We start from the raw sequence: 25,575 nt of genomic DNA, 5'->3' as shown, positions 1-25,575 counted from the left end.
AAGCAAGGTACAGAATATTCTCTCAGAAATATCGAAACGTTTTTATTCAGGAGTATAATTTATTCTCCTTGACGGGATCTTAATTTTTTTTCTTAATCTATGGGCCATACTGATCCCACTAGTATGCCAATTAGCCTCACGCAAAGAATTGAAATATCCGGTGCTATCTTCTACCCCGTGCGTCCTTTAATCGGTGATTAATAAAAGAATAAATTAATTGGTAGAGAATAAAAAATGAGGAACTGTTAAAATAAAATTTCGATTATTTTATAAAGAACCATTGAATTTTTAGGGAAATCAAATCAGTGTGACAAGATACTTATATTAGCAAAATATCAAAACTAAATAGTTACAAATTATTCTATTTGAATATCAAACCTACCCTGATGCTTTCTAGAAATGAAAGATTTAAATGAAAATACCTTTTGGTTCCTAGAGTAACTTGTATCAATTACTTTTTGGACCTTTAACCTCTAACCTTTCCCAGACAAGAAAAGTGAAGCCACTTCCCATCCAGAACGCGCCTACCCTGAGTATCAGAGGTTAAGCTTTCAAAGAATATATTAACCTCTGAAGACCAATAATAGAAATTCTATTGCGCCTAGAACGCGCCAATCATGACGACGGATTGTATATAGCGGTTCTTTTGTTTTTGAGCACTGCATTTTTTTAATTTATAGATTTTAGTTTCAATCCGGCGTTTGTGTAGAGACCACGCACGGGCGTTCTGAATGGAAAATAAGTGGTATCATTTCCCATCCAGGAGTCTCGAGTCTAGTCCTTCGCGGGCTTGGAATTCAATGGGCTGTTCCATTAAATTTCTATACAGGGGGATGGACGAACCTTTTTAAGGCATCCTTAAAAGTAAGGGGTGGACAAACTAAAATCAGTCTTTTTCACCCTAGAAATCTTGAAATAAACTTTTACCTCCTGGAAAATTGATAAAATCCGTCTCGAAATCCGTTACACCACCTAAAGATTCTTCTCCAATTACCCCCTGTAAATGTTCGTCCACCCCCCCCCCTGTTTGGATATAAAATGGAAATGAAATGGCCCAATGATTGGTACGTTAAATACCGTACTGTACGGCTAATTATCCAAAAACTATTCTATTCTCTCAACAAAAGATCCAGATAGTGCTGTGATACAGATACTTTACAAAAAGATCAAACCAAGCTGGCACATAATTTGGGAGGGTTTCATTGAGCAGTATTTTTGATCGGCCAGCTTGGTTCATTTCTCAAAATGATCAGTAATTTGAATTATCAGTGGACGTGTTTTCATTTGAATGTTGAGTGTGCACTTTTGAATAGTTAGATCGGTACGGACTCAACCACCATAATCACCGTTTAACCACTAAATGAGGGTTTTGACTGTTAGATTAGCAATCCGTCCAGTACACCCCTGTCTCAGTGATTCGGTGAAGTATTGAAATCCACCGGGTGGCTTTGAAAAAAAATAATACATTTTTTTTCCGAGTACGGCTTTTCATTCATTTGTTTGTTTCTAATTTTTTTCGATTTTGACCGGGTTCATCAATGCAATTTTTGACCGGGGTAAAGAATTTCAATTAACTCTGACCAATTTCACTTATCATTCCCAGGGCTCAACGACCCAATGATAAAAAAAAGCCATTCTTGGCAATTTTTTTCACCGAGCTACCGAGGCAGCCTTGGAATCTCACCGGATCACTGATACAGGGGAGCTCTATTGGTGGAATAAATTGCAGTCTAGAAAAATATTTTGGGCTAATCAAACAAGCAGATAAAGATAAACACACAGACTCCATTTATAGGATAAAAATCTCCCTACAAATTATTGTTTGATTAAAATGTAGTTATACAGAGAGATTAATATACTTAACCGGTTCTCAATTAAATGGATGTTTTATTGCTAAGGGAGATAATCTATCAACATCGAGTTTTCTCGTAATACTCTTAATAAAGTCGAGCTCGTTGATGTCAAGTTAATGGTTCTTGATCAAAATTTGGATTTGATGATGTCTGTGTGTTTGAAAGAAATTTTTCTTTGATCTGTCTTCTGTTTAGTGTAAATTTAGCTGTGATATCCAGCCTACTGTGTTATGCTCGTAAAGTTTTCGCCTTACAATTAAGGGATTGCGGGTTCGATCTCCGGTCACCACCAACTCAGCGAATGAGTAGCTTAGATTGGGTGATCTGATCTAGGTGATAAGTTACTGGGAGTTGATAGTAGATGTGACGCTCCACCTCAGCATTTGACCTCCCAGGTTTAGCGCAAATAGAAACAGACTCCATCACGCCCAGTTCCGCCGATAGCCTCCAGATGTATATACTTACTTACTTAATCAGCTGTGGTAGTAGATGAAGTAAGAGTTGACGTGGTGGTATAGTGAAAACATGATAAATTAGATAAATCTAGGTTTAGCTGCTCATGTACCAGCTACTCTTGTCTCCCGAATAGACGTCCCCCCGCTAAATTGTTAACAGAAAAAAATCTATCCCCCCGCTCTTAAATTCGAATAATTCAATATTTCATTACAGTGTAGATAAACCTTAAACTTGTTAAAATTTTCCTTTTTGTTAGTATTGGTTCTTATTTTATGTGTTCATTCGTTAAAGTTTCTATTCGTCTATTTCGGGTAGAGCAAGTTTGGCTTGATACCCTATTTTTACTATTCCAAACTATACCCTATTTTTACTATTCCAAACTAAGGTTGCTCTTAAATTGTTCTTATTTTTGGTATTTTTGATCCCCTCATCGTTATCACAAAATTGTTCTATGTAATGAAAAAATAATGAACACGTTTTTATTAGAATATAATTCTTTGAAGCCTTTAGATGTTTTTGACTTTTCGGGTTTAAGCCTAAACTTGTTTTTATTTTTGTCATTTTTTGAGTATTTTCGTCTTTTTTCGTAAGAAATCCGGTGTTTTTGAGTCCACAAAACCTTAAAATGTTTTTGATTTGTTCTTACGATTTTGGCTACCGAAGCCTTGTGTTCTTGTATGGTTTGTTCTTATAAAAAAAACGTGCATTCAGAGTAAAGAGTCAGACATATTCTTAATCCAGTTCATATTTATGTCAAAATTAAACTGATACTTTTTTCTTTTACATCATTACGAGTCATTCTCTCATCATATGCGATCGAATAACCAGATATTACTATTACGACCAACGAGCATTACATTATAAGGAATTTGACGGTAAAAAAATTGATGAATAAGATGGCTTACAAAAATATTATCATCCCAAAAGCTCCTTAGTGGTCAGATTATTAAATTTCAAACTATTTATAAGCATACGTTTTCTTATAACGTCCATCTTTTTCGAGTGAGATTTGACTGCATAGCAGTAAAATTATTTCAGATTCATGAAAAACTATGGTTTTGCCTAATAAACTTTTGTGTGCTGTTAACCATGTAAAATAAATCGAAAAACCGTCTAGAAATCTTAGATAACAAGTCCACAGGGTAAAAATATGTGGAGCTTTTCAATTTACTAATCTATAAATTCTTATGAAAACTCGATACAACTTTTGACCAACTTAGTTACCGTCATATGCGATAAAACGTCTAACGTCATGATTGTCATATTTTTTGGTATAAAAGTCTAAGTCTATTTACCCTCTTCTTTATAGTAGAGATCAAGCGTAACCAACAAGTTTGTGTACACTGGGAGACCACTTTAGCATATTCACCAAGATTATAAATCTGACAAGATTCACTTCAATAAGATTTTAGTTTTTACATTTAGATTTTAAAATACTTTTTTTGATTGATTGATTTCACGTAAGTACAGCGAATAGGTGACGTGGTGACATTAAACGAGCTGAGAAACCGTTGCTGTCTTGAAGAGAAAATTTTTTATAGTGTGTCTTGACTAGTATTAAAGATTTCATGTTGTTTAAGGGGTTTTGAAGTTGTATAGCTGTTCGTGCGAAATCCCTTGTTTTCAGAAATATCATATATTTGACATTTCTCAAATTATTTTGTAGTATTTTGCTTAAACTATGAAAATGGTTGTTTGGTTCAATTTTCGACTTTGTATGGGGTATGGTTTCAATCTAGGCAGTTTCTTTTTTATTTTTAATTTCAGGGAAGCAAAGTAGAACGAGGTTATAGTCTCTAGTACTAGAATTATGTAGTGTAGATAAATCGGCAAGATTCAAAATTTAAGGCAAGAAAGGCTGTCGGCCTTAAGCGAAGGCAATATTATTTTGATTGGAAATAGAATGAAATTTTCACCCGCTAGTGTTTCTAGCCTGTATAGTTACGGAGAAAGAAACAAATAGAAAGGCTATGATAAAGAGAAATTTATTTAGCTCAAAATTTGGGTAGACTTCATGCTTTAGATCCTTACCGAGTCCCGTTGAACTTAAGAAAACCATATTCGACTTTATGCTAGATATTAAAGTATTTGATTTAACACTAGACAATGTTATCGTCCGTTGAAATTAGCGCACGGGAAAAATACGGTGCGGAGTAAAGCCGTTTACGGTTGTAGAGGGAAAATACCGCGGAATTGATGAATTATACTTTAGACATTGAGCCCCTTACAATCTTTACCCGCCCGTGCGGACAAAATTCCAGCCTGACTTTTTATTTCCCACGCGGCTACTTTTCCTTTATCTTGTACGAATTCGTCTTAGACTATAGGATCGTCTTAATTAACACTATCTATCGAGGGCCCGCGAGGGCCTAAAGAAATTTACTGTGTCTTTCTCAAGAATATGTATTTCTTATGTCAAACATGGACTTAAAAATCCTTTTACAACAATACGAGTCATTGGCTTGTAAAGATAAACAGCTTTAACTCTGTCATTTTGATGATATCAATTCATCATATCTCGCTCCTTGATTGTGACAAGATTATAAAGGACTTAAAGAAATTTTGATTTCAAAACAATATGATTGATGATAGAATTGATAAGATTTTTTTCCCGTTTGGAAACTACAATGTTTTGGTTTTTGAGTGGATTTTTCTTGTATTTCTTGTATCGATGTTTTTAGTGTTTGTTGATGGGAGTATGACCTCTGATGCTATTTTTTAATTGATGAATTATTGGATTTAGGATGGACCAAAAATCATTGTGTTTGCTCTAAGATTAGCAACGTGTACATTCAGACTTGACATATATATGTAGCTATACAACGTACGCACTACGCCCTGCAATTACTTTCAATGGGTACATTAACATACATGTCAAAAATGTTAATCTAATGTCTTATAAGATAAGTCAAGTGTATTAGGAGAGAGTTAGAACAACTTTGGGTACTAGCTATACAATCATGGTCGAAATATATTGAGATTTTAGTGTATTTTAACGTTTTTCAGAATTTAAAATTCGGGCGAGAATTGCTATTTTAGCACTTCAACTTTCTTTCATTGAATATTTCAATTTTGGAGGGGTTCGGTGGCTTCTAGACTATATTCCAAGCCCTATTGGAGCAAACTTGAGATAACTCTACTTTCCAACTGTAGTTTAACGCACCCAAAAATCATGATTGTAGATATAGGGCTTAATGTTATTTTTCTGAATTTATTTTTACTTTAGGTAAAACGAACATTTGAAGAAAAAAACTAACAATGTCTGTATTTGATAAAAATCGAAATCCACCAAACCCGAGTGGTTCTGGTTCTGTTTTTGATCGAAAACCTGCAGGAGGTTCGCCTGGATCAGTGTTCGATCGAAAACCTGCTCCTGGACCTGGATCTGTATTCGACCGAAATCCCGCGCCACCGGGAGCCAGTTCCGTCTTTACAAATAATAGTAAACCAGCGGACACTAAAGGTAAAAAATTCGGAGCACCCGTATGGACTGGACCTGTTGCTTTGAAACCTGCCGCCAAAGGTGCGCCAAAACAATCAAAAACTATGCAAATGATGCAGCAAATGTGTGATGAAGGAGATGGCGCCTCAGTCGGGAATGCTTTCGATCAGGAAAAGGGCACAGAGAGAGCGAAATACCAACGTGTCGAGAATGACACAACCATTGATAAACAATTTTATGGCAGAACTGCCGACGAGGGTGTGGTTAATTCACGATTTGATCCTTTCCGTGAAAAATACGGACCAGAAATGCCACCGCAAGACCAGTAGCATTCACCACAGCAAGAACTAAGAAACAAATTGTTTTTGTTCCGTTCCGATTTTCGAATTATCGGAATGTGATTTGATCAACTTTATTTAAAAGGGTATATCTACTTTAGCATATTCAAACAATGATAAAGATGGACGATGGGTGATCTTATATCTTGTGACCTTAGCTTTTGATATTTTTTGTAACCTATGTATATGCAATTTACCCTAAAATGTATTTATTTTTGTATACTCGCCAATAATGTTTTTGTCAAATATTCGAAAGAAAGAATGTACAGATCAGTTCTTAAGAACTACCGGGTGCCCCAAAAAAAAGTATACAACTTTATCATGATATTGCGTGCTTCAGGATTTAAATTTTTTGTTAATTCTTTTTTTATCGCATAGAGGATGCTCTAACTTGAATTTTGAGCTATCATACATTAAGTTTGAAAAAGTAATTCGAAAATTATTTAAAAAAAAACAGACTTTTTTTTAATGTCGAAATTTCAAAAAATCATCAAAAACAGCGAGCAAACTTTTCTCTTGGCACTTTACCTTCTTTACACATAAAAATACCAAAAAATGCAACTGTGTTCATCAAAACTCGTTATGGAATTTAAGAATATGGTAAAACAAGCTATTCCCATGTGGAAAAATATTTTTGGTAAAGCTGAAAATCTTTTTTGGAAATCTCCAAGAGAGGTGTGGTGTGCTACGTGCGAAAATTTTTGAAAAAATGAATCACCATTCCTCAACTAGTTGCTCAAAGAACTTGGGTCTGCATTGAGTTTGCTGGTGTTGGAAATATTCATGACGTGTAAATAAGATGGACAAACCGTTGGCAAAATATAAGGTAGGAGAAAAAAGAATCAAAAAGACAATGGAATTGTGTTTTTGTCATTTTGTCTTATTTATAGCGTGATTGCTGTTTTTAATGATTTTTTGAAATTTCGACATGGAAAAAAAGTCAGTTTTTTGGAAATAACTTTCGAACTACTTTTTCAAATTTAATGTATAATAGCTCAAAATTCAAGTTAGAGCATCCTCTATACAATAAAAAAAGAATGAACAAAAAATATAAATCCTGAAGCTCACAATATCTCGACAAACATATATACTTTTTTTTGGTGCACCCGGTATATACTTTTTGTATTTTCCAGACGGCAATTACAGTTGACGCTCTCTAATTCGATCTTTAAGGGGAATAGGATTTTCATCGAATAAGGGAGCTTATCGAGTAAGGGAGCGTTGTTTATGAAAGTTTCTTGTTGACGGGGACTTTAAATTTCATCGAATAAGGGAGCCTGTCGAATAGTAGAACGTCGAATTAGAGAGCGTCAACTGTACTTCTATGGTTTTATTCATGATGTTTACAACGTAATATCTTTTACGCAAATACCTCTGAATTTTCCAGTAGTGGCAAATTTGTAGACATGAACTAAACAAAAAATGTTATATTTACAACCGAGAGCAGTTCCAGCCGGCACACAACGTCAAAACAACGTCCATTTGACATTCATAACGTCCAAATAACGTTATTTGAACGTTAAAACAACGCTGTGTGCCAGCTGGGGTTCTAAAAATGCATTTATTGCAGGTAACAAAACGTGATAGATCCATCTTATTTGGAAAACCCTTGGATTTCTTTCAGTACTGACCTTTATAAATAAACCCTAGACAGTTTCTCCATGTTCTCTCGATCTCGGCCAAGCAAAATCTTTTTGAAAGTGATACCTCAATGGTAGCACTACTCAATGCACACAATTTATTGAATTATAAATCGACCCTCAACGAATACTGCTACTATTAGGGTACCACTTTTCTAAAAATTCTGATCAAAGGATATAGGATATCCCTTTTTAGAATTAAAACATCCCTGTGTCACAGACCCGCTGCGACCCCAGCCCCACTGGAAAATTTCGTCAAATATCCTGGAATGTCAGCCCCACTGGGAAATTCACTTTCATTTCATCCCCATTCGAAATTCAATGTTTAAAAATTGCACTCCAAAACCATCCCCATTGGATTTTTTAACCTTAAAACAATAGATCTTCTCTCCCCACTGAAGAAAAAAGTTCCATCGGGGCTGTGAGACAGGGGTGTATTAAAAGACAAAAAGGTATCAATTTTTATGTCAAAACTTTTTCATCGATTCTTTTTTATCTAAATAAGTCGTACAATATTTCGCATGTTATTATAGAATAATATTAATATAATAATATAGTTTTTAGGGAAATAATTTCTTCATTTTAGTTTAATAAACTCTGGTGAGGATGATTGTTTTACAAGCATACATAATATAACAACAGTATATACAAAGAGGCGAAAAAAAAAACTATTGAAAATTTCTTTAAAAATGTATGTGCTCCGGAGAAACAAAAACTAAACTAACTAAACAAGCTTGGTCTGAGCAAAGTCTGGTGAACTTTGGGGAAGAAACCGAGCCTTAAAAATAGTAACTAAAAATATGCAAAAACCTATACTGTATGTAATATAGGGAAAACATACTTTTGTATCAGCCATATTACACCCCCTTCTCACAGACCCACTGGGACCCCTTCTTCTCTCTGGAAAAATTGGCCAAAATATCGTCCCCGGTGGAAAATTTTCCTCCAATCTTTGTTCCCGCTGAAAATAATCAAATAAACCAATCCTCACTGCAAAATATTTACTATTTTTTCTATCCCCACTGAATTTTCTGACTTAAAAACAAAAGAATTGAAATCCCCAGTCATGAAAAATATGGGAATATCAATCCCCATCGAGATTCAGTTCGTTATTTTTATCCCCACTGGCTAGAAAAATCCTACCGGGTCTGTGAGAAGGGGGTGTATGTAGCCATACTAAAAAGCTATAGGATGGCACACGAGTCTCTGAGAATGATGGCAAATTTTTCTTCAGTCTTGAATATTTTTACATTATTCCCATGTAAAGCAGTCGATACGAGATACTCTTAACGAGTGATAAATCATTTTCCTAAATATGCATATGAAAACAGAAGGTAAAAAGGTGCATATGCTAAGAATCCTAAGCGTAAAAGTGCGTTTAAAAATGAAACTAATTCTTTGAACAATATAGACAGAAAAAAAATATCTAAAAATCATGGCTAAATAAGTAATACAGTAAAATGTATAATAAATGTATTTTGGAATGAATGCTTAAATGTATTTAAAAACTTATTAGGTTATTTTCAATTTTTGAATACTTAAATTTTACATAACTTCAAGTCAAACTTCGATTTTCTAGATCTTATTTAAAGGAATTTGGCAATTTAAAAATCCATAAAAATTGTCAGTTTTAATTGAAAATTTGAGATTCATTAAAAATAAAAATCGAAATCCGAGAAAAAATTAGGCAGTCAGTCGTGGATAAAGGTCTTTAAAAAATTAAAGGCGAAGAATATTAGTCTGGTCAATAAAAAATCCAAGTAAAAGAAATTTCGGATCATAAAACCAAATCATGTTTTGCATTTTTTAAATAACTAATAAAATCATCAACCAGCCATTCAAGTTACATTAAAATTACATCATGGTTACGCCATCTCCATTTCGAAATACATGACATCATTACCAGCTTATTGTAAATCAACATTAAAGCAAGGCCGATAAATAACTCATGAAAAAATTTCCAAGATGCCATCAACAAGCATTCAAGCAAGGGCAGAAAAAATATGAAATGAATTCCTTTTTCCAAGAAAATCAATATGAAACAAACAGCAACAAAAAATAATTCAAAAAATCAAATGCATGTGTCATACTGGTCTTGGCGAATCATGTGATTTCGCGTTTTCACTTCGCTTGTGGTACTCCACACCGATCGGTGATCCGTTGAAATGTGAACCACGTATCAGGTTTTGTGTTTCGCTATTATTATAGTCCGAAATTTCCACTTGCGTATTTTTACCGATCTTTTTGCACATCGGTAACATGTGTGATTTGAAATAGTTTTTCGCTCTTTGTTCTTTACTCAAGGGCGGATTTAAGGGCGGTGTCCTTGAAAAATCAGTACCCGTGGGCGTGACATGTAATTTCTTGTGGCGTGAATTTTTAGGTGAGTCTCTAATGATTCGTTGAAAAGATGACGAGGTATTATGTTTATATAAAGAGTCTTGGTCTCGTTTTAAAATATTATGCTGAGTCAGGTTTTCACGCATGCCAACTAGCCAGTACGTTTGAACATTGCCTTTACCCTGAAGAAAAGTGAATACATATATACAGTGGACTCTCCTTAATTCGAACTTCTATTATTCGAATATTTCAATAATTTGAAACAATTATCTGTCCCCGTCAAGGAGGATCCTTCGTAAAATGCCTTCTATAATTCGAATCTCTCCGTAATTCGAACATCCCCGTTTGAATTCGCATTAGCGAGAGTCAACTGTATGTGAGAATGGATAAGTGTAATACGTCTTGATAAATATAATGCAATAATAAGAAATAAAGCCTATTGGGGATTGCTTGCCATATAAATGAAAACGGGGCAAAAATCGTTCATGGTTAATTCAATTCAAGAAAAAAAGTCAAATTTAAGAAAATAGACAAAAAATCAAAATGTAAGCATAACACTATTCTAAGGCATCGTCTCTTCTTCTAGACGAAACACTTTCAAAAATCGTTTTTAGCAAGAAACAACAACCAGGGTAGGGAAAAAACAGACCAAATAAGGGGAAGGGAATATATGGAAAACATACCTTAACATCTGTGAAACCACGTGGCTCTACCAGGAATTCTTCGTTGGCAATGGAGGCTGATGATGCTGCTAACGTGTTTTTCGTTTCTTCACTGATTTGTATACGAAGTGCTGTTATAAGTATAGAATAAGAAAATTAAGATTTAAGCCATTTTTTCAATTACACAAAAACATTCCTAACAATATAAAACGATAAAAAGTAGATCATAGTTAAAGAGCAGAATGTAGTGTTCTTTTTTTCATTGATTCTATGAGCTTGACTAAATTTGTAAATGAATCGTTACCAAAATGATAAAAGAGACAGTTTACACCAGAGGAGATAATTAAGTAGCCTAGAAATCTAAGCTAATTTGTTTCAGTCACTAGGATAAATCTGATGGTATATTATGACCATTGAGCTTAAAGCCCGAAGGGCTAGAGTAGAATCTCTAACCTTTCTCAGGCAAGAAATAGTGAAGCCTTAAAAAATGCACCATATTTTTGACGACAGATTGAATCTAGCAATTCCTTTGTTTGCGATTGATATATTTTTCGAAATTTAGCGATAAATTTTAGTTTCAATCTGTCATTTGTGTAAAAACCAGGCGAGCCGCTCAAGGTCGCGCAACTTTGGTAGGATTTGTTGGCTTCAACACTTACCTTCGCCAGTAGATTCCATACGGGCAGCCACATTCACCGTGTCACCAAATAAACAATATCTGGGCATCGTTGTTCCCACAACACCAGCTACAACGGGGCCAGTATGTAGTCCAATCCGGATTTTTATCTGTTGTTGATTTGGTCTGATTTTGAATGTTTTCGTGTTACGTAAGATATCGAGTGACATGAGAGCGATCTCTTTCGCGTGTTGTTTTTTGTTTCGGATGGGAAGTCCAGACACAACCATGTATGCGTCGCCTATGGTTTCAACCTAAGTATATGGAGAAGAACAGTGTTAAAGGTTTCGTTTTTAAATGAGAGTAATATCGTTTGCTTATTTATCAATTTGAATTCACAAGCTTTTTAACATTGGATTGACACGGATGTGGAACAAGATTGTTTAGAAAGAGGAAAAGAAAAACATTTTTGGCCCAGCTAGCTTTAGCGTACTGGGCCTTTCATTAGCATTCTGCCCGGTGTCAGTGTGTAACAATTTACTAGGCGATACGCGTTTTCATATATAGCGTTTTCAAGCACAGGCTAATTCAGATTGTGAAGGATTTGATTGGCTGTTAGAACATGATTGACAGAATAAAAAACAATTGAAATCGTCTTTATTGGTTAAAAACATAAAAGGAGAAAATACAATTAACTATTAAAACTATAAGAACATAACAGATGTAGTGTGTTTTAAGAAAAACAATGTAACAAACCGTAACAAACATTCTTCTCTTTAGGAAGATGTTCTTTTAAAAAAAAGTTGTTTTTACATTTCTCTATCATGTGAACAGTTCAGTTGTTCACGTGTTAGGAAAAAACATCTCTGTATATAAGATTTAAATATTATGAATTATTTCTTATTGTTGTAAATAAGAGATAGCCGAATGGTCTAAGGCGTCTATGGCTTGTTTTAGCGACTCCAGGTTCAAATCCCCTCTGCTACTCAAGTCTTGTTCAGTTCATACTTTTATTCGCTGGGCCTTCATGCCCTCTGGGCTTCTTGTTTTCTTACATCAGCATAATATAACAATAGGCAGACACTGTCCTGATATGAAATATGTGTCTGATATGAAACTGGAACACTTATGTAAAAATAAAACCTTTAATTAATGGAATTCTAAGCCCTGTTTACATTTCTTACGTACAAATAAAGTAGAATTGGTGCACTTCCGTAGTAAAACCATCAAAGCCAAGTTATATTGTTATTGTATGTTCGTTGTTGTTTTTGGGAGGGAGGTTGCACTACTAGGATAGTTTACTAGAATTATTACTCCGTAAGAGAAGAAAGATCATTTGCGTGTAAATTACCGGTGCCGTAAGATTGACGTAAACTTAACTTAAGCCACTAAAGTGTAAACAATATCTGTTAAGAAAAGTCGAGGAAGAAACCAAGAAAACGTAATTTCACGAATGATTGATGGACTTACTTTATAAACATCATAATCTCTAGCAATGTTGTCAAACATGGTATAAAGAGTATTGAGAAGATTAACCACTTCCATGGGTGTGATGGAGGAACAAATACTGGTGAAGCCAACGATATCACTGAAGTATATGGAGACTTCTTCAAACAGTTCAGCTTCGACCTGTGGTTAAGAAATGGGAATGAAAAATGATTGTAACAACTCCAACAAAGTTTGAACTATTGGGGTTCTAACTAAAAGGTTACAAACCAGTGACAAAAAACAGGTTCAAAAGAACAGAAAAGCCACCATTAAGAGATTGTGAGTAAGTATGTTCATCTGGTGGCTGTCCGCGAAGCCGGGAGTGAGGGAGTCTATACCCTTTTCTATTTGCGTCAGACCTGGGAGATCTCAGCTCCCTGTAACTTATCGCCTAGATCAGACTACCAATCTAAGCTACTCATTCGCTGATAACCGTGGATCGAACCTACAACCATTAGATTGTAAGACAAATGCTCTACTGACTGACCTACCCGGCCACTATGAGATTGAGGCCTTTTAAAAAAGGTTTAACATAAAGATCTACAATGAATTGATTTTGATGCAAATCAAAAGACGACATTAAAATAGACAAAGTACCTCTCTTCCTTGCATAAGTTGGTTGGCAACAGATTTGGGTAACATGCGCTCCAAAAGAGCTTCAACTTTATGTTTTTCTTCCCTCAACGAAGCCGTTCGGTCGTCCACAATCTCTTCCAAACTTTTCGAATATTTCTCCAACATCAGAATCATGTTTTCCACCAAATTTGCACGCCTGATAAAGAAAGAAAAATATATCAATAATCACGATTGAAACTATATATCTTTCCTTGGCAGTCAAAGAGAAAAAAGGTTTTTGTCAGCCAGTGATTCTGACCTTCCTATTATTCAGATCTCTAAGGAGGGTGTCGAACTTGCGGTAAATTCAAAGACGAGCGTTATTCAAGGTACTAAAAACGAATCAACTCACATTCCGTTGGCTTTCATCATGACTTCAACATCTTTCCTCAGCTCCGAGAAATAAGGGCGTTCTTCAGGATTTTCCAGCCAACATTTCTTCATGACGTCATGTAAACCTTCCGCCCTGCTGATTAAGTCAGAAACGACGGGGCGGAAAGGCGGATTGTGGCGCATCTTTACCTTCTCGATTATAGCTAGAAAATAGAAGATATAAAAAATTTCTATTAACTTTATATAATGAAGAACTCAGATACGTTTTAACCGAGGTCAAGTGTATCACATAGGCTTTTAATAAAGAATTTTGCATTCTTCAACCGAGTTAAGCCAGAAACGACAGGACGGAAAAGCAAAAATTACTTACCTTCAGGGTCCTGGTACGAGCCCCAAGCACCTTCTCTGGTGTGACATTCTTGCAAGATGATACCAAAAGAATAAACGTCTCCTTTTTGCGTACCACGATGCGTTGGTGGAATGTCTATCCTCAACAGTTCTGGTGCTTTCCATAACAAACCTGTTAGGAGAAAAACGAAATATCTCATTAAAGTTACTTAGGTTCTTGAAGACTTTGAAACGATCAGAATCTTTCTCAAGGTATAGGTGTGCCATTTGGAAAGCTAAAACGATATTCTAATGATATTCATGGCGTAAAGTTTTATACGGAAACACCCAAAATAGCCCAGGCCGTTTGCAATTAGTTTTAATGTTTAAATTAGTGGTAAACAACCGGGTTTTTTTGGGTGCTTCCGTATTATACGAATTATACCAAGGATTTACTTTCTTTAAAGTAAAAGGAGACGTGGTTATAGGAGGCAATTCATCGGGAAGCTCCGAAGAACTTGAACTCCCGTTGCAACTTGATTTATGTTTTACTATCGACGATGTGAAGGACGTAGAAGCGATCGGAATCTTTGTCAAGGAGCATGTTGCATATTTCACAGTTACGAAAATAGTCCATTAGAAGAATGATTTTTGGAAATCTAAGACATTATGTTTGAGTCACTATATTTAATAAAACATTGCTCTTGGCGGCAAGAAGGGGTTGGGCGTTGATGCAGATGTTAGTCCATTTTCCTTCAAATGACGATAATACCAAAGGGCGTAGATAACAGAACTTACTATTGATTGGTTCAGATTCAAAAGAGCTGACACTTCCATGACGACTTCTAAACGTGTTCAAACCAAAATCTGAGATCTTCAACACCCAACGGCTGTCGATGACACAATTCGAGGATTTTAAGTTGCCATGTGATTTGATGTCGGTGGAGTGGAGATATAACATACCCTATTGGTGGAGAGAAATGATTGTATATTGACTGAATGTTTCATCGTCACTACAGTAAACAAATTCATAACGTGCACCATTGCAATGTCCTCGACATTACATCGGACTCAATAGCTGATTGGTTGCAAGTGATGTAAAATCAGCTATTTATTGGGTCCGTGATGTAATGTTAGAAGACATTACAATGGTGCCTATCATGAATACACCTATCAACCCTTAAAAGCGCAGTCTGCTTTTGAGGGGACTGGTAATAAATATGAAAGGAAATGACGTTAAAGTTCTTTGTCTTTGGGAACTTCAGACAAGTTTTGACGTCATTCCTTCCTGTTAAGCTCGAACCCAGTCTTCTCACATTTAAATGTAGATAGGTGTATGAAACAGAATACTTTGAAATTTTATGACCAGTAGTACTACAATTAAACGTTTTGTTTTTAAATAAGAGTGATATCGTTTGCTTACTCATCAATTTACATTGAAAGCTTTTTCACATTGGATTGACACGGATGTGGAGCAAGATTGGTCAGAAAGAGGAAAAGAAAAACATTTGTTTGTTTATATAAGCACAATGTAAGAATAGGCCGATACTGTCCTGATATCAAATATGTGTCTGATATGAAACGGGAAAAATTATGTTAAAATGAAACATTTAACAGTCCTACTGATGGAAATTGAATAGTCAACCTTACCTTAATAATATCGTAAACCAGGGATAGAATGAATGGTGCGTCAAGTTCAATCTCATTGTTTTCCAAGATGTCCTACAAAAAGAGAGATAAGTGATTGATTTTAAGGTTTTCTCTATTATGATATTACATGATAGCTGGGCGATAATTTAAAGTTGTCTTTGTCACATAGCAACAGTCAATACAGTACAGCTCTAGGAAGTCCCCATTATTCGAAAGCCCACGGGAAACACAAATTTATTTGAGTTTTTCGAGTTTTAAGAAGACATATTTATAAAGCATTGTTAACTAAAGGGTCCATTAAACTTGTTCGAGTTAAGGAGACATTTGAGTAATGGAATTTCGAGACTCCACTTCCACTTTAGATGGAATCTAACCATTGAAAAATTTACTAAAATTGGTTTTATTTCTATTATAAAATCTTTCAAGGTTGAACATGATTTGCTTACTTGTAGGCTCCCTCTTGAAGCATATGACGTGATGATTAAGACATTGTTTGGCTCCACGCATGCACCAATGAATTGATTCAAATTTTCATTTCGAACGTCTCGCATCTAAGGTTAAGTAAAAGGATGAGATCATCATCAGGATATAAATACAGTCAGCGCTCTTTAATTCGATTTTCAAGGGGAATTGGATTTTCATCGAATAACGGAGCGTATCAAATAGTAGAGCGTCGTTTATGAGAGTTTCTTGTTGACGGAGACTTACAATATTATTGAATAATGGAGCGCATCGAATAGTAGAACGTCAAATTAGAGAGCGTCAACTGTAGGTACCAGTTTGAAAAATTCAGCCACTACATCTTATAAAATCCGGCTTTTTGAGATACCGCCTAGGATGAAAATTGTCCAATTCCAAGGAGGAGTAATGTTCAAATCACCTGTTTCAATTCCATGAGAATGTTCTTGGACAGCTCCACTGATTTCTTATTGATTTTCTTCACAGCCACCAAGGTACCTTTATAGTACGCTGTGGGGATGAATTGTTGTTTGGTTGGAATGTCGTAGTGAAGACTTCCAGTATGGCTCGTCTATAGAAAAAAGAAATCAATGAATATTCTTATCCAAAAGTAAACAGGTACTGTTGCTGGTCCTTTAAGAGGAGATAAGTCTGCTCTTTTTATGAGCGTTATATATTTAGGCGTCTTTATTGAAAATTTAATTCTGTAGATATTCGAGACGGCAGGTACACCTTATACAGAGCTTAAGCATCTTTAGGATCTCGGTCAATAAGTTGAAGACTATCAGAGAGTTCCCAAACTTACCAGACTCCCTAAAGAAGACGTTGAGACACTCCAATCGTGGTAAAACAACTCAGCAGCTGATATCTTCCACAATTGCAAGTTCAATTCTTTCTTTAAATGGTAGTTCCTAAATTTGAAAAAAAATGAAGCCAAACGTTAAAAAGACATGAGCTTTATAACTTAATCCATGAAACATCCCCCAAAGTCACTAAGACAAGATTTTTTTTTTATTGTAAGATTATTTTTGCCTAAGCCCCAAAGCGAAATCGATCTACAACGAAAAACACCAATAAACAAACCATTTTTACCTGTACAGAAAGACTGGGATGACAAAAACAATAACACCCAGCATGGTCAAAGAAATGGCCAATCCAAGGATGGTACCTTCTAAAATGGAAATGACATAGATGTAGATGAATGTGTTATTGCACTCACTACTGACTATTGCTTAACATTAGCAGTGGTCAAAGCAAGGTTTTCCGTTTGAGACGAAAAATCGCACATTCTTGAAATTTTGGTGAATTGTGCAGAATTTCGAGACGGAAATCCGTACGAGACAGGATAACTTTTAAAACTGCATTATTCACTATCGTGTTATAGAAGATATTGTAGAAATCACTGTATGGTGATTTTGATGTATATCTTTGGCATCGAATAAGAAGTCCGAGCTCTTGACAAGAAAAATAACGAGATGAAAAAGAAAGAAGACCACCAAAGATACAATTAATTCTAGCTAATTCAAAATCGAACGGGGAAGCTAATTTGTTCGAATTACATAGAGATTCGAATTATAAAAAGTATATTGAAGAGAGATTCTCCTTGACGGCGACTGAGAAATAGCTCGAATTATAGAAGTTCGAATAAGGGAGAGTCCACTATAAACAAACAAGAAATCGTACTCGAAATTTCATCCTGCGCACACTTCAGGTTATCAAAACCACACGGTGGTGTGTCCGCAATAGGTTCTCCGTGAAGCCATTGAGGTTCTAAATCAGTATCGCTTTTAGTCAAATAAAACCGGTTTTCTTCGGCTTGATTGGCGTTTGAGCAGTCGACGGTATCGGCATTGTCTTTTGATTCGAAGACAAACACACGTTCAGGTTTGAAGATGTTTCTCAAGTCTAATTTCAGCTTTTGTTCATCGAATTGGAATTGGCGCACTTCGAATAAAACTTGGACGTCCGCCTTGCAGTTGACTATAAACGGCGAACCGCTTATACCTTGAAGGGAATGTAGACAATCGTTAAACAAAATAATTGTTTTCATCTTGTTATACCTGTTTACACGCAACATTGACAATAACCTACAACAACAGCCAAGTTACTTCGTGTAGCACTACTAAAACACCCTTTTCAAATCTATCTACCCGTCGAGTTTTTTGAGTAAATGTAATTCACTTTATCGGCGATCCAAAAAATATCTGCAATCTGACTGGTTAAAAAGAGTACAATATATCTTGTATTTTACATGTAAAAATATAAATTGACGAAAAGATGTTGTTGCATTGTAGCGGTAGAAGCAATCTAACGTCACTTTGATACCAAAGTGTCCTCCAACACAAAAAGTGCATTTTTTTGGGTCACCGATAAACCAGTTATCAGACATTTATCATAACTATTACATAAAGGACTTTTTCAACGTAATACAAGGACTCATTCATTGATTCTCTATATCTTCAAGTAAAAGGACACGAAATTTTCTAAATTACACATACTCTCGTGACGGGTGTTAAGGATATTTTGGATAATATCAGATCCATTGGTTACGCTGTATCCTTTGGATAACGTTTTGTTCAATCCGTGAGCGTACAACATGACTGCATCATACAGTTGGTGAGCTTCCGGTGGTGGCTGAAAGAGGAAGTGAAGAAACAAAATATATTTTGATGACACTTTTTGAACACAAAATTCGTTCAACAAATAGGGAAATAATTCCATGATTGCGATCGGTGACAAGCTTATGTTGGTCGTAAAAATTTCGAATTTTTATATTAACTTTATGAGTGTCAATAGTGTCAATACACAATGAAGAACAAACAGACCAGTAACAGACAGTATCGAGTTTATGTGTTTGCACTTGTCCTCGGTTGGTCATGATCTAGTCAAATTAGAACCTTACCGTCTCCGTCGCTGAAAAACACACATACATAAACTCGGTAGTATTGAGTGAACGCAACGCAGCGAAAAGAAAAACAAACCCTTACCTTGGCTTGTTTCTTTGATTTGACAACATCTTTAAGTTCACCATTGTAAACTTCACTGTTGAATGGAGGTCTAGACATGCCTTTACGGACGCGGTCTTGAAAATCCTTGAATTTCTTGTGCTGATCTCCTTCTACTGATGGGATCTACAACGAAAATGTGATTTGATTTTAGTGAAACCAGAGAGACTGCAGTGGTTTATAATATTATACAAGCATACTGTTTGTACCCCTTTCTATCACTTTTAAAATCAAATTAGGAAAAGTAAAATTGATCAATGTCATGGACACCTAGGTTTGTCCTTGGGTACCCGATGGGCTTTTCCAGAAAAAAAATTTCCCCCACTGTTGAGGATATTGATTTTTCGAAGTATCGAACCCCTGGATATCCTTCTTTGTTATTCACTCTTAAAAATATGCTCAACCCCCTGGATATCCTCTCTTATAAAGATGCTTACCCCTGGATATCGTATTTTTTTACTTGAAAAGACACCTCACCCCCTGGATATCCGCTCCCTTGTAGATATTTAACCCCCTGGATATCCAGGGATATCCACTTTTGAGCAAAAATCGTGAACTCCCTGGGTATCCGATATCCTCAACAGGGCAGGGCACGGACTATTTCTGGAAAAGCCCAATGTTATTTTGCTCGTAGAGAGGTTCGCTCATATATAATATATGACAATAAGCATTAAAAGCTAGGTCTGCATTAGGTACCAGGTGTAATTTTTCTCTAGGAGAGAGGTCCGCTCATAGATAAAACTGGGAAAAAGTTGTAATTCGAGGAAATCATATATTCGAATATTTTAAGTTTTTCATTGGAATAATCTAACTGTTCTTTTTTTAAAAGATTTGTCTATTGAGATGGGCGTTTTTTTTAAGAGATGGGCGGTATTTAAAAAAAAGATTGGCGGTTGTTTAAAATCAGAGATGTATACCTGAGGCATTAATAGGAAGAGTCCTTGATATGCTTTCACCATTTCTTCTTTAGTACCGAAGAAGAATGAATTATCACCGTTCCCGTCACCATGGTAACCCATCCACGGCAAGATCCAAACGTAATCGTATAAACTATGAGTGTTCCGTAAAAACGTCTCGCTAGTGGCGAACGGATGAACGGCGATAAATACGTAATCACCGTTCGTCATATTCTTCTTGCTGGCCATCATCATAAATTGTTGAAGTTTCCCTTTGTCCAACATCAATAACACAACTGAAAAATGAAAAGGAAATTAGTAAGAAAACCATGTCATAGATGGTGTTTCGAAATACTACATAGGGCTTTATACACACCATAAATTCCTCTGGGAACTCCCAACTCAAAAAAGGACTTTCCAACATCAATAACACGGCTGTAAATGAAAAAATGAAATACGGTCGACTCTCGCTAATTCGAACACGATCGGGGAATCTTATTTGTTCGAATTACAGAGAGATTCGAATTATGGAAAGTATATTATGAGAAGGTTTCTCTTTGACCGGGACTGGGAATAAGTTCGAATTATAGAAAAATTCGAATAATAGAAGTTCGAATAAGTGAGAGTTTACTGTATGTGAAAAACCTGAGATTGCTTTCCGAAACAACGCTATAATAAGGCTTTATGTATGATTCATAGTGTTCCCGAATTCTTAGCCCTCTCCCACCGTAAAAAAAGAATTTCTACCCACCCCCCCCCACCCCCAAGTACATCATTTTTAAGGATTTCTCTGATTCAAGCGATAAATCTAAGTATATCTGCGAGTTACAATTTAAACCCTCAAGACTTTAAGGACAAGGGAAAAAGATCATAGTGTCGTCATTATTATCATGTCACACAATTTTTCCTCAAAGACCCAGTTCGAAGAAAAATAGATTAACTAGTTTCGTTCAGTTGATTTCGTTAATTAGATGATAAAAAGGTCATTAGCTGAAACCGCAACAATACGTGGACTGGGATGGATTATAAACATGACTTTTTTGAAGATGCCGATTATCTAAGTCTTAGTGACGTCACTCAGTCGTTAAAGGCTTACGATGCCATTAAAACGAAAATTCCTTTCAGATTATATCATAGGTGATAGAATCAATAGTCGTGCATTTGCTTTAGGCTAAGGTAAGACTAATAGACGCAGTTGACAGTTATACATCCAAAATCCAAAAGCCGCAGCTGATAGTTAGGGCTAAAAACCACAACCGAAAGTAACGGTAACTCCAGCTATAAGCTGTCAATGGATTTAGAACAGAATGGTATAGGGGGGCAAAAACCACAGCTAATCCTTCACGCACCCTTCTCATATCGCCGTTGTCAAATCAAAAGGGGAAAATCCCGAAATTAGTGTCTGAGAAAACTAAGAAATTTTCTGTTAAGCTAACCTTAAATTTCAGATTAACCATTTTTACATATTGAGGAAGGTCTCGTGTACATAAAAGAGGACCAACATCAAAATGTAATGGTCAGAATATGATTTGTCAACAACGAAAACTGTAAAAATTCAGTATTTTTTAAGAAATACATCAATGAATTGGCGAAATGAGGCCAGGGAAAAACCTAAAAGACACCTTTTAGCCAATAGCAAATACTTCATTCGATAATAAATCTCTTATAGTAGGCTGGTGCCAACCCGTACGATCCGTGACATCTTTCATGAAACTCAACCGCATTTGGTTACTTCAAAAGTAAGAAGGTTTTCACGACTTTTCTGAGAGGATACATATAAAATGTTGGTTGAAAGAGATGTTAAAGAAGGAGCTTACTTCTCGCTTTCCGTTGACATTCATTTAAAAACGGTTCGAAAATGTGTTCCAACGAGTCGTAATAATACAAGAAACTATCCGTTTTCTCATAACTTTTAATTAATGTCATTTGTAAATCTGCCATGTTTTCGCTCTCCTTCTTCAGTGCTGTGTATACCGCGTCCCAAATGTGCGACCTAGTTATGACAAAAATAACAGAAGATAATTATAAGATATTGTTGTTGTCAGGAAAAATACTGCAAGCAATGTCAGAAACGTGACCAGAGCAAACCACACCGAAACGTCATCTCAAAGATATACAGTCAACTTTCTTTAATTCGAATCTTTCTGTAGTTCGAAGAAAATTCTTTGTCCCTTGAAGATCGAATTAGAGAGAGGTAACTGCATAATTGATAGCCTAGTGCCATCTTGGACTATTGAATACGTTTTTGAAGGTAGTTTTCACACTAAACCAGTTAAAGCACTAAAATGAGAGTGATTTGAAACTATAAATTCTTAGGGAATCGAATTTCTCATGTTCAGACTATTACGTATTAGCAAAAGGTGTCATTACCTCTCATACATGACAGCAAATTTTTTCCACTTGAACTTTTTAAGCATAGTAATAATCATGTAGATGACGTCACGATTCAATGTGGTGGTTCGTGCAAAGGTTGGATATTCTGTCTTCTTGGAGAGGTCCATCTCTTGGCAACTCTGTAATAGAGAAGAAGAAAGGAAAAGTTATTCATAACAGTGCCGTAGCTAGCCCCTCCCCCATCCAATAGATTTTTGAAGGATAATTTTTTCCTTATTTTATCATTTAAAGATACTTTGCTTTTTAAGTGCATTTTTAGGCATTGCAGAGGTATCAAATTTAAAAATTTCCACTCATAGCCCAAACCATGGTTAGCCCTCACAATGTCACTAAACTTTAACTTTAAACCCCTAATGTGAAAAGCACTGTACCGTCAATTACAAGGTTTGGATCCCATAGTAAAAATGAGATAGGTAGGTACACCCTAAATATACCCCATTTTATGATGGTGTCTGCATTGATTGAGAGTTCTAATTCTATAATTTACCATACTACGAGAATCTTTTCCATATAATGTGCCCTCGAAATTCAAGTAAAAGTAAGTCGGCACGTAAGTGCCGTCCAAATCCGGCCGAAGGCCGGCAAAATTTTGCCGACCTAAGCTTGTTTTTAGGTCGGCAATGCCGATCTGAGCTATATTTTAGGTCGGCAAAGTTGTTTAAAGGCTACGGCAATGTTTGTTTTTTTATTTGAGTGCGATATGGTTCTTATAGAGACTTTCATTTTACAGTTACAGTTGCTGTTAAGGTCGGCTTTGCTGACCTAAAAGATAACTTATGGTCGGCTGCCGAGAGAATCAATGAATATGGTCGGCAATGAACTGCCGACCATACGCACTCTTTGGTCGGCTTTTAGGTCGGCACTGCCGAATGCCGACCTGAAATTCGAGGGAATGTCAGTGTCAGTAATATGTGACGATTTATCGCGTGGGGCTCGTGAATGTTAGATATGTCTGGGTAGTTTTTGACGAAAAAATGGGTTGCTAGGCAGGATCATCTAGGTAGGTACCCATAAAGCTTCAAATAATTCCAGCCCTGGGTATTTCAAGGAAAGTTTAAGGTGGAACACTAGAGTATGCTATTTTTATATCTGGTTGAAAACCAGAAATGTAAAGATTCTTCTACTTTTAAATTGAATTTTAAACTAGGACAAGTTTGCAGAAACACCACTTTTCTTGTTAATTTAAAATTATGATGATGTCATTTTAATGGGTTTTGTAGGTGCATAAAAGGTTTTGTTTAGATTCAATTTTCTGTGTACAGATTTGCCTAAGGGAAGTCTACTTTATAAGTTGGTTCCATATTTCTAATCAAAGTCGCTGGTTCTTTGTTTAATTTGGTCAGAGTAATCATTTGAATTGGAAAAATTGAGTTTCATGAAAAATATGTGTACAAATTCTTTCTCAAACTGATGAAAGAAAAATGAAGAGTAAATTTGAATAGCTTTGTTCTTTCATCAATATTTTATAAAAAACACAACATAAATTGTGAATTCAGTGTTATTTAAAGAAAACTATTAGCAGAAATAAAAAAAATTGAAGCAAGGAGTAAAAACTAGAGCTGAAATCCAAAGAATCCCCAGCGATGTGTATTTTGAAATAGAAGAGAAAACTTCATAATCAATTTGTTTGTGAAACTTTGCTAAAAAAGAACTATAGGAGCACTAATTGAAACTTTCTCATTTTCAAGAATGATTTTACTGGTCCTGTCCCAAATATAAGAACCTAAAAAGGACTATTGAAAGCTACTGAACTGACTGGAAAAATTTTCCAAATTTATTAAACACTTAAAATGCTCCGTTTGAAAGAAATTATCCAAATTAGTTATGCCTTACAAGGCCCTTAAAATCTAGATTTTCTAAAATATTAATAGGAAAGTTAAAAAAAATCGGTTTTTTTCGTTGTAAAATCAGTAAAAATTAAGTCTTACGGCAGATTAAATGTAAAAATAGAGGCACATTGTAATAAGATACATCATGTGGAAACTGAAAAATCAGTAATGCTATATGAAAAAAGCATGAGATGTAAACACCCCCGCAAAGTATATAGCCTATTATATCCTAAATTAATAACTTGAAGAAACAAAGAAAGAGGGGGGGATAAAGCAGGTGAATGGTGGAACATCTATCCATTAAGAAAAAATGAAAACTTCATGAATTGCATGCTAATCTAATTTACAGTTTTTATACTATCTTTAATCTAAAAATTTGAATTTTCTTTCTCTTGAAGATTCTCAAATAAACAAGCTAAAACACAATTTTTTTCAGATTCGTTCCTTTCCTCGATTTGTTTTTATCATCAGGCATTTTTAAGTCTTGGTCCCTATCTAAACGAAAATCATAGCAAATTTTTCTTAATTAAGTTTGCTGACTTTGAGACTAAACTACCATCTTTTTTAGTAGACATAAATAAATTTAGGATGGAAAAGCCTTTGACATATTACTCAAAAAATCAGTAGACAGCCCTTAGAAGTCATAAAAAAACATTTTAAGTCCAAATGGTTATTATGTAATGCATAAAAAAAGATTAGGGTTAGGTAAAATTTGATACATGAAGACCATAGCCTTAAAAAATATATATAAAAAAGTGAAGAAAGACTCAAGGAGTAGAGAAAAGCTTCAAAAAAGACGATTTTAACAGTGATTGATAATTAAAAGAACAAAATATAGTTTTTCATTTTACCAACTTGAAACCTCTAATCATGAAATCCAAAACCTCATGTTCATTGTTTGACTCTAATGCTTGGTTTTAAAAAAGATAACAGAAAAAAAAACATGAAAAATAGAGGCTAGGACTTTCTTTTTAAGAAGTTGGGTCATGGTCCCAATGGGTCATTGTTCCAATATCTCACGTTTTTAAAGGGAAGGAAAATTAATCCTAGCTTGATTGGAACAATAACTTGAAAGATTGCTACATTTTAAAATCCTTATTAATCAAGTCTTATCTATAATAAAAAAATACCAACATTAGAAAATGGATTGTGAAATCCCACATCTGAAAAAGAGATTTCCAGAACTGGAATATCAATAATGTAACAACCAAATTTTTTTCTTGAGCTTTTTA

At 35.3% G+C, this 25,575-nt stretch overlaps 1 protein-coding gene across 2 annotated transcripts in view; it reads right to left on the bottom strand.

The window, feature by feature from the left end:
- Window positions 1-9,499: 9,499 nt before the first annotated feature.
- The window catches only part of LOC136813756 (atrial natriuretic peptide receptor 1-like), a 33,204-nt gene continuing 17,128 nt past the window's right edge, over window positions 9,500-25,575 (bottom strand). For both annotated transcript variants that reach the window (XM_067070251.1, XM_067070252.1), the window contains exons 2-20: window positions 22,491-22,633; window positions 21,938-22,113; window positions 20,142-20,416; window positions 19,207-19,350; window positions 18,718-18,853; window positions 17,903-18,223; window positions 17,312-17,390; window positions 17,025-17,130; window positions 16,641-16,790; window positions 16,207-16,311; window positions 15,761-15,832; window positions 14,909-15,074; window positions 14,154-14,303; window positions 13,803-13,986; window positions 13,433-13,607; window positions 12,818-12,976; window positions 11,391-11,661; window positions 10,753-10,862; window positions 9,500-10,251 (exon numbers count right to left, since the gene is read on the bottom strand). In XM_067070251.1, the coding sequence (XP_066926352.1) occupies window positions 9,814-10,251; window positions 10,753-10,862; window positions 11,391-11,661; window positions 12,818-12,976; window positions 13,433-13,607; window positions 13,803-13,986; window positions 14,154-14,303; window positions 14,909-15,074; window positions 15,761-15,832; window positions 16,207-16,311; window positions 16,641-16,790; window positions 17,025-17,130; window positions 17,312-17,390; window positions 17,903-18,223; window positions 18,718-18,853; window positions 19,207-19,350; window positions 20,142-20,416; window positions 21,938-22,113; window positions 22,491-22,633 (3,360 nt within the window). In that variant the 3' untranslated portion in view covers window positions 9,500-9,813. The remainder of the gene's footprint in view (window positions 10,252-10,752; window positions 10,863-11,390; window positions 11,662-12,817; window positions 12,977-13,432; window positions 13,608-13,802; window positions 13,987-14,153; window positions 14,304-14,908; window positions 15,075-15,760; window positions 15,833-16,206; window positions 16,312-16,640; window positions 16,791-17,024; window positions 17,131-17,311; window positions 17,391-17,902; window positions 18,224-18,717; window positions 18,854-19,206; window positions 19,351-20,141; window positions 20,417-21,937; window positions 22,114-22,490; window positions 22,634-25,575) is intronic.

The sequence above is a fragment of the Clytia hemisphaerica genome, unplaced genomic scaffold, assembly GCF_902728285.1.
Source record: "Clytia hemisphaerica strain Z4C2 unplaced genomic scaffold, Clytia hemisphaerica genome assembly, whole genome shotgun sequence".
Taxonomy (NCBI): domain Eukaryota; kingdom Metazoa; phylum Cnidaria; class Hydrozoa; order Leptothecata; family Clytiidae; genus Clytia; species Clytia hemisphaerica.
Note: the sequence above shows the minus strand (reverse complement) of the source record. Positions and strands in the feature narration are given on the sequence as shown.